General features: G+C 36.4%; 1 protein-coding gene and 1 long non-coding RNA gene across 5 annotated transcripts; both read left to right on the top strand.

Annotated features, from left to right (window-relative positions):
* The first annotated feature begins 1,322 nt into the window (after positions 1-1,322).
* LOC136239119 (uncharacterized) lies at positions 1,323-11,017 on the top strand. Of its 4 annotated transcripts, none has more exons than XR_010693363.1 (6): positions 1,323-1,442; positions 4,327-4,487; positions 5,964-6,048; positions 9,373-10,639; positions 10,689-10,833; positions 10,884-11,017. It is a non-coding gene; the product is annotated as an uncharacterized lncRNA (long non-coding RNA). The 4 variants fall into 4 exon arrangements; XR_010693362.1 differs by having other exon boundaries at positions 7,374-10,639; XR_010693361.1 differs by having other exon boundaries at positions 5,964-9,529; positions 10,493-10,639.
* A 68-nt stretch (positions 11,018-11,085) lies between these two features.
* LOC136238689 (uncharacterized) lies at positions 11,086-12,782 on the top strand. The gene is made up of 4 exons (XM_066029251.1): positions 11,086-11,202; positions 11,257-11,561; positions 11,689-11,831; positions 12,488-12,782. Exons 1-4 carry the CDS (start codon positions 11,168-11,170, stop codon positions 12,731-12,733), a joined length of 729 nt encoding a protein of 242 aa, XP_065885323.1. The 5' UTR covers positions 11,086-11,167; the 3' UTR covers positions 12,734-12,782.

The following is a 12,782-nucleotide window of genomic DNA, read 5'->3' as shown; positions in this document are numbered from 1 at the left end:
CATCTAATTTATGTATGTATATGTATGTAATTGAATGGGTTTACAGGCTTCTAAGCCTCAACCCAAATCATCATAATCATCATAATCATAATCATAATCATAATCAGTGTAAAGTAAATGTCAGTTGTAGTTGTGTAGTATATGTAGCTATGTCACAGTGGTAAAGGCCTCGAGGCCCCTGCCATCATATAGTACTAGCTTGCTTGATATTATCACTTTGATAAGATTCAACAAATCAGAACAAGGTTGCTAGTCAAAAACCCTTAGCTCTGCACATGCTTGTAATGTCTCATCAATAAGAGCATAAAGGTCAGGACCATGTAAACTAGGCTAGAAAACCATAACTTGATGGCTTAAAATAAACTTGATGGATTTTCTTAAATCAATATTAACACATCACAAATCCAGTCACCTAGGGGAATACCCTGTTTGGCATAGTTTTGTATACATATCACATGCATTATAATAATTATTCACAAGACATGTGATGAACTTCGTCTTCAACAAGTTGCCACAAGTATTCGTCTTTACCATGTGTACAATGATGCAGTTAAATACAACTATAACTGAGAGTCAATGACATTGATAACCTTATATGCACTTTATTCATGTATGCATGCCTAGGAAGAGTAGATTATTGTAATTTGGTTGTGACTGGTTGAGTAAGTATTTGTGCATGTACAAAGAGCTAACACATTCACACTATATAAGGAATTACTATATATAGATGTTATTTTTAGTAATGGAACTTCAATTTGGTCAGTAACCAGAAGTAAGTGTCTGAGGGTGCATAGCATGTCTGGTAGGTCTAGCTGATCTAGGATTCCCTGGCTGGGATGCAGTCAAGTGTTACAGTGTCTAAAATGAACCAGCAATATGCCCTTATAAGACAAAACACTAACAAAGCCTTAATTACATATGATCTCAGGTATTCCCCACCAGTCAACTTAGCACTTCCATCTAAGCACAATACTAGCGGTACATTAATAAGTTGAGCTTATTCCTCGAGCTTATTGAATTCTTATCAGTACTAATAGGACAAAATCATTAGGAGCATTATGCAAACACAAATGCTTTGCAACAAGTCTCAAAAAATTAAAGTCCAGTACCAAGACACATAGTTGGGATGCTGATGTTGAACAGCAACTCTATAATATAATAGCATAGCTATATTAAATACATGGGTTGGCTGAAATTATTGGTTTCTAGTGTAACAGTTCTTCAATATAATTATGCTATGTGAATTTTGAGAGCACACGTAAATACTAGAGTTGCACCGATAATCGGTTGAATAATCGGTAACAGCCGATATAAAGTGATTTTGCAAGTATCGGTATCGGCTACAAAGAGGAAGTTATTTGCCGATAACCTAAACCCACAATCAATCATTAACGACAGTAATAAACATGTGACAGTATTAAAAGAAAGCAGTGAATGCAGTGGTAAGTGGTAAACATTTATTTGCTGTACCTGTTTATAACTATTTAGGCTTGTTTATGTGTGAATAGTGTGGCTGCAAGGCTATAATAGGCTGTGTATATTTATCGGCCGCCCACGCAATCAACCAATCACTATTTGGAAAGGGTCTGGAATCCCACCAAAACTCCGTTTGAGAAGCTGACTTAGGTGTTTTATAACTACTTGGGGTTAGTGGCACACTGGTAACAAACATTGTAGAATTGGCCGCCCACGCAAGTAATTAAATTATTTCAACTAATGTTATACACGCACATAAACTTTAGATGATTTTTGCTCCTTCTCCCCTGACCTACAGAATAGAAGAATATCGGTAAATATCGGCATATCGGCTACAGGAATGAGTGAAACATCGGTATCGGTAAAAGTGAAAATATGCATATCGGTGCAACACTAGTAAATACAGACAAGTATAACACCAGTACAGTGGTGGGTATAGCAAAGTATTGTTTATATTCTGGCTGAGAATTGTGAAATCAATTCCATACTTCCAAGATGAATTTCATTGTCTTGAGGAAATGACTTCTGTGTAGCTTAATTCAATATACTGTATAGCCTAAATTTTTAAGGGTACTATTGTTGAGGTTGAGCAGCGTTGAATAAAATTATATGTGGATTTAAAAATAATCCCAACTGTGATATATGCATGAAGGTCTAAACATGTCAAGGATAAATTTTTCACTATCACCCCCTCCCAAAAAATTTAATAAATAAAAACAGCAAAAAAAACCCTTGAACTGTTTAGGTTATATGGTATCTATGTTGCACATTGATGTAAGTATAAAGGAGTGAGCACTATTAGGAACAGGATGGCTTGCTACTGTCTACAAAAATGTCAGTTTCCTAATGCAACAAATGTGAAAGTGATCTCATGATAGTTGGTAATCAAAAATTAAACTACATAACTTAATTACCAACATCTATTACTATGGCAACATTGAAGGCTAGAGGACATGTACATAGTTCAGGAAGATGACTATATAATACACTGGAAATCTTTGTGTATCGGTTGTCAGTTAACCAATTGTCTCACATCATAAAATAATGTGATTATATGCTAAAATGTGATTATATGCAACTTCTATCCCTCTGAAGCCTTACATCAAAGCAAAAACCTAGGAGAAGTAAAGTTATGAAATGATGGTTGCTAAGTCACAGGTCGAGATTGGAAAAGGCTCTTAGTCACAGGTCACAGTGAAATTCTGGCTGGTCAATAGTTTGACATGGTCGCAGGTCTACCTACAGGATGTACCTATGTGACACTGACCTTCTTGTGTACAGCAAGTGTGGCCCAGTTTTGCCACATTAAGTACTTGCTACAGATCATCACATGAGCTGATTCCTTTTAACTCTGAAAGTATACAATTTATATCCCAAAGCTAAAAATGTCATCTTCTACATCACTTCCCTCCTTTTACCAATGTGACTGGTAGACTGGACCAACTGGTGACTGACAATGGCTTGTTGGTAGTTTAAACTCAACAGTGCATAAAAACCAATAATTTGCAGCACCTATGCATATAGTATAGTCATCTTACTAACTTGGCGCATGCACCTCCTTTGCCAAATCCTTGTTTAGGATGACTTGACATATTCACAGTGCAAAATAAATGTCAGTTGTAGCTAGGACCTTATATGTAGCTATGTCACTGTGGTAAAGCATCCTGCCATCATAGTTCTAGCTTGCTTGACATCATTTATGTAAGATTCAAGGAATCAGAACAAGGTTGCTAGACAAAATCCCTTAACTTTTGAACAGGTACACATGCTTGTAATGTTTGTAATCTCATCGATAAAGGTGGAAACATATTATTAACTGTTGGTGGAAAGTTAAGCTTAAGGTCTGAACCAAGCAAGGCTAGAAAACCATGATGAGCATGATGGATTTTCTTAAAACAACCTCAATGTTTACATATCAGATCACAAGTCCAGTCACATGTTGGATGGAATACACCTAGGAGAATACCCAGTTTGGCATAGCTTTGTATACATATTACATGCATTATGATATTCACAAGTCATGTGATGAACTATGTCATCAACAAGTTACCCGGCACAACTTTCACACATTGAAGACTCTATAGATTGTTCATTTGTACAATGATACAACTTTAACTGAGAGTCAATGACACTTTAACCTTATTATGCACTGTATTCCTAGGAGGAGTAGATTATTGTAATTTGATTGTGACTGGTTGAGTAAGTATTTGTACATGTACAAAGAGTTAGTACATTTACGCTGTATAAGGAATTACTAATATATAGATGTTATTTTTAGTAATGGAACTTCAGTTTGGTCAGTAACCAGAAGTAAGTGTCTGAGGGTGTATAGCATGTCTGGCAGGTCTAGGGATTTTCCTGGCTGGGATGAGGCCAGGTGTTACAGTGTCTAAAATCAACCAGCAATATGCCCTTATATGACAAAACACTAACAAATTGCCTTAATCAATCATATGATTAATCTCGGGTATTCCCCACCAGTCAAATTAGCACTTCCATCTAAGCACAGTACTAGTGGTACATTAATAAGTTCATATGCTAATAGAACAAAATCAAACATGCATGCTTTGCAACAAGTCTCAATAAATTAAAGTTAGATGAACAGATCACATGTACATGTCTACTACATGATCTTTTATATGTACTGATGCTTGGTTGAAGCAGCTTTAGTCCTTAAAATATAAAATGGGTTTACAAAAGGTCACAGACTAGTCACAATACTATATTCATAATATTATGGATGTACATGAATTTCTTCTGTATGTGAGTATACGTATAGCTAGCTACATAGATTGAGGAGTAGCTACTAAACTATTTGTATAATATACGATGCAATATATTCTATATTAGCTAAGTTGCAGTCAGTGGACAATGGGACAATGGGAAGTAGAGCAGGGAAAAGTGAATACAGGGAGGTGTGGCTACTGGAAGTGCATGTCATTTGTTGTGATGTCAAAGGAGCTAGAAATAAATGGTGGTGGGGACTGAGCTATAAACGAGGAGTGCAGAAGGTCAGAGGCTATAAAACTGATGTATAGTCTCAACTAAGAGGGTTTTAGTTTTGCAGGTTTTGTGGGAGAGTTTTGTAACTTTTAGCATTTTCAGTTTAGATATTGTTGAATTATTATGTATGCATTGGAAAAACAGTTTAACGGCAGAGTTGATATTAATAGTGGACCCAAGGACTTTGGACCCATTGGGACCCTTACAGTTAATCATGGAATTAGATACCTCTGCAAGTCATGGCGGCTAGTTTTGTATAACCAGAGAGGCCATACTAATATTTGTCTGTCACGGTAACTCTCACATGATACCTAAAGCCTAAATCATATATAATAGACATTAAACCAATTAGTGTGCACTCTGAAAAGCTTTTATTATTTCGGGAAATCTTTTGACCTGTTGTAGTTCACTTAATTTGCTTCAGAACATCATAGGCGTCTTATGTGCCTTATAAGGTAGTGCTTGTGATGCAATGAGTGGTTACAGATAGAGTAGGTTGTGTGTCCTGTACTCATTTGTAAGGGAAGACTGTTCTAAAGTTTTCTAAATCATTTGTATATCCTAAGATTGAGTACTTCCTTAGTTTCTTTATACCACCCATACATGATATAATAATTTTTGGCTCTACATGTGACTTTTGGTGATTTGAGGATTCCATTTTTACACTGAGACCGCATACATACAAACACACACACGCTACACTATACTATACTACGCTATACTATACTACGCTATACTATACTACACCACACTCACACAAATTCAATAAGTCACTGTTACACCCTGTGTGGTTACAGTATTACAATGCTTTATATAGCTGGAATTAGATTATATTGCCTGTACTGATGTATATATGACCTGTTGAATGCTACTCAATGACCCTCAGATAGAAGGAAGGTTTGACCATGTAAGACTAGGAAGTCATGGTGGTTTAAAATGTACCCAGTACAGTTTTTTTTTAAATTCTTCAATGTAAAGTACATTAGCAGGTCACAAAGTGTGTCAACTCCTAGGAGTGGTACATAATTAGGGAAATACCCAGCTCTCTAGGCAAGTGATGAACATCAGAGGTTATTCTTAATCTTCATGGGTATAGTGCTGTGTGCAGTACAAAGTGTCTGGGGTGAAAGAGCTTCATATTTTGAGTAATATTAGTACCAGAAGAGGCCATCCATACATCAGTAGTCAAAGCCATGTCGAAGGCTCCATAAAGAATTCATCATTTTGATTTGGTGTAACCATCTTCTGTCCCTCCCTTGCTGCTGCTACATACAACCCTGAAAGCATACACTGCCAGTTTGGTAACCTTATACACGTTTAACAAGTATTCCTGGGGAAAATCAAGAGTAAATCGATGCATTGCAAGCAATTAAACTTTTCCACAACATTTTTTGTATGTACTAAAACACTAGACGTTCACACTGATAATCATTGAAGTAGAGATGTTCATAGTAATGCAACTGTTATGACTATCATTTATTTAGTAGTATGAAGTGGATCATAGGGATTCCCCTAGCTGATGTCAGGCTGTTGAGTGAGTGTAGAGTGAGGTGGTGTTACCCTTATAAGGTAATAGCAGTGATTATTGTAATTTGATCATATATATGATAAGGTCAGTTGTAAGTGGCTATGGCTTTATTGCTCATAGTATATGCTCACAGAAAGTACAAGTCTTTTTCATCCTGCTACATCCTCTTGGTCAATACAATGTTTGTAGATTATTTTGTGTATAACAAGGAGTACCAAACTTCTTCTGCTATCAAATTAGAATGTATTGTTGATTTTGTTCACAATCTAATGCTTTGTAGTGGGCTTCATCCATTTAATCAAGAGTTCATAATATAGTAGTAAATTAAGCACAGCACAAAAGAAATAAACAAGTATTTAAAGAGTGTTTTATGAAATAATCATTTCAAGTAAATAATTATTATTTCAGTGCAAATAGACCATTTTCTTTTACCCTTTTGTTGGTTCAATTGTCACCATTAGTCCCAAATCACATGATGGGATAGTTAGGTTGTATTGAGTCACATTTTATGACATTAGATCTCTTGTTTAACTGACAACAGATACATGATGAATGACTTGGCAGAATTTAAGTGGTTTCCATTGTATTATAATTATCTTACCATACTACATGTCTTCTAACTTATGAAGTATATGCTGCAAGTGGAGAGTGTATAGCATACAATAGTATTATGAATATCACATATTCATTGTGGCAAAGTTAGTTTATCTTCCAATTATGTGAGGTCATTGTCACACTTACACAATGATTATATTGCTGTTTGAGAAAATGACTTCTATAGAAAAACATTGTGTAGAAACTAGAAGGCTGTACGTATAGCACCTTATAGTAGGTGTGGTGCCTTTATATCCTGTTCCTAGCCCTACCTTCATCTTTCAATACTTGCATAAGGCATAAAAGGAGGTTATTTCAAATCTATCAAAATGTGGCAGACACCATCATGATAATCGAGAACATGTCTGTCTGTCTGTTAGTCCAATTTCTATAGTGGGTGAAGTTTCCATCACATTTTGCTCGAATATTTTAAAATTCTCTTACACTTATATTAAATGACACCTATATGTTTACATATGTGGCTTACAAACTCCCATGTTTACAGTTTGAGAGCAAACCCCCATATTTATGGATTTTTTCTCCTTTCTCCAACTTTTCAAAAATACCTTATGTAGCTAAAGTCTTTGAGCAGAATGTAGGACCAGGTGTCCTACAGACCTTCAGCACTTAAGTGTGCTGTAAAGCATTAATAAATAAAAAAATAAATAAAAAATAAAATTTTGGAACATGCAATTTTGGCTTGCTATATTATTGTTGTAATGTTCGTGTGCACACAAAGCCTCAGCAGATACATTAGACAACATTGTTACAGATTCTTGGATAATCTAGAGCTAGTATCCAGCAGTTAAGGCTGTACTGCGCCTCACAAATGAAATTATCAAAGAGTCCAGTGTCACTGCACCTACTATGCAAGACAACTGAAACAAGGAGAGTTGACATTTTACTCCTTGATTTGGCACCAGCTGCCCAATAAGTAGACTGGAATGAAGTTTCTTGATTGGGAAAATAACTGCTCACAATTACACACAGAAAATTATGACCTTTGAACTAATTATAAACCTTTCAGGTTATAGAACTATATATTATGACTACAGTTTAGTCAGTAACTAGAACTAATTGTTAGTACAGTAGTGTGAAATAACATCTTAAGAGAACTGCATGATGCAGGGATTTCCCTAGCTGAGTGTAATTTTATCATTGTATGATAGTATCACTTGACAAGGCTATATATATTGCATACCCTTCTCATGGCTGATGTTGCAGATTTTCAGAAAACCGATGAAATTAATCGGACACAATCAAGTTTTACATTGCCCAGCTTCAGGAACTACTAAGTTTTTAACACAGCCAAGTGCTGTCCATATTTATGTGGATTTACCAAGGAAGAGAGCTAGCAAGTCTCCGCAGGGTGCCATTCATCTTTAATAATTTCTCCTTACCATCCTGACATCGTCATCTACAATGAAACTTGTAATTCAGTGCATTACTTTAGATTACTGTTGGGCCAGTCCATACAGTACTGTTAAATTACTGTTAAATTACGCATTACCGTTATAATGGAAGTGGAAAGCTTTTGTGAATTGGATATTTGATATTATATTATATTAAATTTATTTTTATTTTTTTGCTGCTCATGTTTTTTGAAGCAATTTGACTTTCATGACAGACGTTTATTTTATAGTAACAACATTATTTTACTAAAAATGAGTGTTTACTACTAACATGCTTAATGAGATAATAATGTTATATAACCACCATAATTTGTATGATATCAGATACCTGATGTGTATCACACAGAATGACTTATTGGGTAAAAGCAGCAAAGTTAATGGTCCTTAAATAATTAATTGTGCAGAACATGTCAAATAAAATCCGAGTTGCTCCTTTCAATAAGACCTTTAATTTATGTACTATGCTACTCTACTACTAAGACTAATTTCAGCAAACTAATTTCTACTAATTAAGACTACTAAGACTAATTTCACTGTGTGAGTTTGTAGCCAATATTAACAATGGAGTTAATAAGGGTTCTTTCCCTTATTAACTCTTAGTTTGGTAGCAGTAGTTACACAAGTGTGGGTATTTATAAGGTTTAAAGGAAACTTGATATTCCCAACACAAGTTCCCTCAGATTTGACCTTCAAGAATGTACTGTGATCACCTAGCAAATTTATGAGAACACACATACTTCACACCATCTGAAACTCGGCAAGTATAGTTAGCTCAGTGTGCTCACGCACTCTCCATTCCTTGCTTTATCTTCAGCTTGTCAGGTTAGTAAGGATATGAATCAGGGGTGGTGAAGCAGGCCAAAGAGTGAGGGGGCCAGGCCAGCTGTAAGTTGAAGACCAAAAAAAAAAAAAAAATCACAGCCTGCTGACAACAGCTGCTCTCCACTAATTATATCTCCTTATAACTACACATACGTGGCTAAGAAATTTGCTACACTGCTTCTCTGAATACTGTGACTGCTCTATTAGAGTATCTAGATCCTGACTGTTCTATTAGAGTATCTCGATCTTTTCTTGCAAACAGTGTCCCAAAAAAGTGGGGAGGGGGGGGCAATGCCCTCCTGGCCCCCCCGTCTCCACCGCCTATGATATGAATTGACTGCTTTTATGGCACAGCAAAAGGTGTTAAATTATTCAGTGAGGTGTTCTGGGTTAGGAGTTTTGTATTATACCCAGTGTTGGGCAAGTTACACATATTACATATTACTTGCAACTGAACTATTTAGTTACAGTTACATATTACCCATAAAATAAAGTAACTGTAATAATATTACATATTATATTACTTTGTGTCCACAGCCTTAAGCTGTCACGTGTGAAACTACCACCTTATCACGTGACATGATTTCGCTGTTGGACAATATGCAAATTTTGGTTAAAAGTAAGAAGCTGGTGAATAAGCTTATGATTATGATTATATACTGAGTCGAGACAGCACAGCTGATAATTGACCCAGGTAATTACAGACAAAAAAAACATTTAACATATACATGCATACATAAAATTATTTATTGTGTGATGACAAGGTGGTTGGTAAAAATTTCTGTGGATTGCTCTTCAATAAAGTTGTTAGGTAAAGTGTTCCATTCTCTTAAAGTATTCGGAAAGAAGCTTTTCTGATACGATACAGTGGAACTGACTGGGATTATAAATCGATGTTGATGGAGCTGTCTAGTTGGATACTGAGTTGGTAAGAAATAAGATGGTAGCTGTATGGAAGGAGCTTCATTCAGTAGGCCTCGTTACTTCGCTGTGGCTAGGCATTACTCAGAGGATAACTAACGAGATTAGTAACTTCGTTACTTGTAGTAATAATATTACGTAATATTAGACTCGTTACAGTAACTATATTACTTAGGTAACGCGTTACATTTGTAAGTAAAGTAGCTTGCGTTATATTACAGTCAATTGCAGAATTCTTGAAAAAAAGTATGCCGTACCGTGAGTGCTTCCGTAAGGCTCCCTGTGAGTAAATTTTATTGTCCTTGCCACGGATTCAACAGCAACTGAACCACACTAATCTTTTTCCTCAATCCGGGTGATCCGGCGTCACTACAAATAGTTTTCCAGCCCACGGAATGTTTACGGCACGGGAAGAGGAATTTCAACAATTCTGCAATCGACTGTACCTGTTTTTATAGCGTATTTCGTTATATTACTTTGTTACCACAAAAGTAATAATATTACGTAACGCGTTACATAAGTAGCGCGTTACTCCCAACACTGATTATACCTTCTAGTATAAGTTTACACTAGCAAATCACATGACATTTCTACCTTGTAAGCTGGTCCTGGACAACTGAGAGGCCACAGATTGTCTTCTCAGGCTTGTACAAAACAAAGCTTTTGGTACCAATAAGTGTCAGTTATATAGGGAGACTTCACTGATCGACTTATTGTATGGAAAATACTTCAATAGTGACGACTGTGGTGTGTTATGCTACAGGCTCTTTGAGCTGAAGTGGTGAGGACTATATCCACAAATGTATTGGTGTCTTCGGGACAGAAGAACTTACTGGAGGAACGAATGAAGATCTGCAGCATGCTATGTGATGCTGGAATACCAGTAAGAAATGTAGTAAAGTAGAGTTGTCATTACCACATGTCATTTACAGGCGGAAATGTTATATAAAAATAATCCAAAAATGTTGAACCAGTTTCAATAGTGAGCATGAACAAGTACCATATTTGGTGATAGTGGGCGAGGATGAGAAGGCAAAGGGAGGAGTAAAGGTCAGAAATGCAATCTCAAGAGAGGAGGTTAGTTTGGTACACACAATAGATGTGTTATGTTTATTTGACTGTTGCAGATTTTCGTGATCTCTGGAAGAGCTAAAGAAACGATTATAATACAGTTGACAATATTGACAAGATATTGAGTATTCTTCATGGGGTTTATATGATGTCATAGTTTATTACATAACCAAGATTGATTGAATCTATGCAAATTGAGTGTTAGAATTGGTATAAAAGAGCTAGTAGAAGGTTACTGTTCACTTGGAAGTTTCAGCGAGCTAGTTGTCATTTCCATTGAAATTTGTATTTCGAGTAAAGAAAGTATCTAGCTACATCAAATAGCGAGAAATTTTCAGCAATGCAACAACAAACTAGACAAAATGTAGAAACAAGGTAGCTATTTATTGTTTGCGAGATGATGCCAGATATTACGATTATCAATTGCAGAACAAGCGGTGTGGCTGTAAGGAAATCGAAGGGAAGGTGGCAGCTTGCTCAGAGCTGTCCAGTGATGTTAGAGATGACGCAGTCAAAGGGAAACAATATGATGACGGTTGTACCACTAGTAAAGCAGTTCCAGCAGCAACCCGGCGATTCATCGGAGCCGGCCCCACAGCCTGTCAGTACGGAGGTACACGTCGACGACATGCATAGTTCCGTGTTCGGAGTTTTACGAGCCAAAGAAAACGATGTGAACAATGGAATTGACATCGTCGTTGATCCGCCACCTGAAATGAACCCAGATTTGTCATGTAAGGCATTATTGCTATTAGTATGGTGGCGCCCGCCCCCCGCATAAAGTGAAGGGTTGGACGCCTGCCGCGGCAGGCTAGCAATATAAGCTAAATTCAGTAGCTCTTCTTTTTACAATTCTCACAGATCAATTCAACTACTATATTTGGCACAACTCCGAAGATGACTCTGGTCCTACCAGGCCACCTACCTACATTCTGTTTGAAAATTTATTCTACAGAAACTTCTTCATCAGCTGGGACTTGGCAAATCAGACAGCCAGATGTGAGGTATATTTGCCACTTTCTAGGCTCATATTTTTACAGCCATGCTGTATTTGGATGGTCATGGGGTTTAGTTAATCTGTTTAAGCTGTTTAGGCCACTCCAAGTTGATTCATTGTTTCCCATTCATTAATCTCAAATATGCATACGGGTGGGCGGTTCATTATTCATTATAACTATTGCTACTATAAAATTTAAATTATATGACCCACATGCCAGCTAGGTAGCTATAAGAGGCAAGCAAATACAAACTAAGAGCATGAATTACAGTAAAAAAAGCTACATTGGTTATGATTCTGAGGTAAGGTATTATTACCTGTGTGCAACTGTTACACAATCACATGATATATAATAATGAATAAAATGTTCAGTTAAAAGCAATAATGAATAAAACCATGCAAGAGAGGATTTAGGTGCAGGCGGGAAATGGGAAACAATGAATTTTCTTGGAGTGGCTTTAGATGCAGTCCTCATAAATTTTTTTATTTGTGTTTGGTGATGCTTTTTGGGTGGCATGAAAACTGAGGTCTTTGGTCACACACAGGTGCAGGTGATCATAACTGCCTGTCAACTACTCAATTTTCATCAATTGTATACAACAATGCATAAAAAGCATGACTGTTCTATTAGAGTAGTTTACACAATTTATTGTTTACCTGTAGCAATTACTACTTCCACCAGACACAGTGATAGAGGAACTGGACTCAAGTCCTGATGATGATCAGATTCAAAAATTTGTGTGGGTCATTCCAGTTGATGATAATGACAATCAACAATTTGCCCTAAAAACATATGCAGAGTCTCATTTCCTGGTGTTTGAAAGTAATGGCGGTGCTATTCTTGTACCAGGAACAGAAGTAAATCCGGAAGTCACTATCTTTATGTTTCCAAATAACGTGTTGAATTAAAAATTGTATGCTTGTACATTGTAACCTCAGTATACCTATATTGGTAATA

Source organism: Dysidea avara, chromosome 11 (genome assembly GCF_963678975.1).
Source record: "Dysidea avara chromosome 11, odDysAvar1.4, whole genome shotgun sequence".
Lineage (NCBI taxonomy): Eukaryota > Metazoa > Porifera > Demospongiae > Dictyoceratida > Dysideidae > Dysidea > Dysidea avara.
The sequence above is the reverse complement of the archived record's forward strand: the minus strand, read 5'-3'. Positions and strand labels throughout refer to the sequence as shown.

What these genes read in the sequence shown, in the direction of transcription:
- LOC136238689 (XM_066029251.1), top strand. Translation starts at nt 11,168, where the DNA reads ATGCAACAACAAACTAGACAAAATGTAGAAACAAG. An exon ending in AGACAAAATGTAGAAACAAG is followed by an intron (nt 11,203 to 11,256) that starts GTAGCTATTTAT and finishes TATCAATTGCAG; the next exon opens with AACAAGCGGTGTGGCTGTAA. An exon ending in ATCAGACAGCCAGATGTGAG is followed by an intron (nt 11,832 to 12,487) that starts GTATATTTGCCA and finishes GTTTACCTGTAG; the next exon opens with CAATTACTACTTCCACCAGA.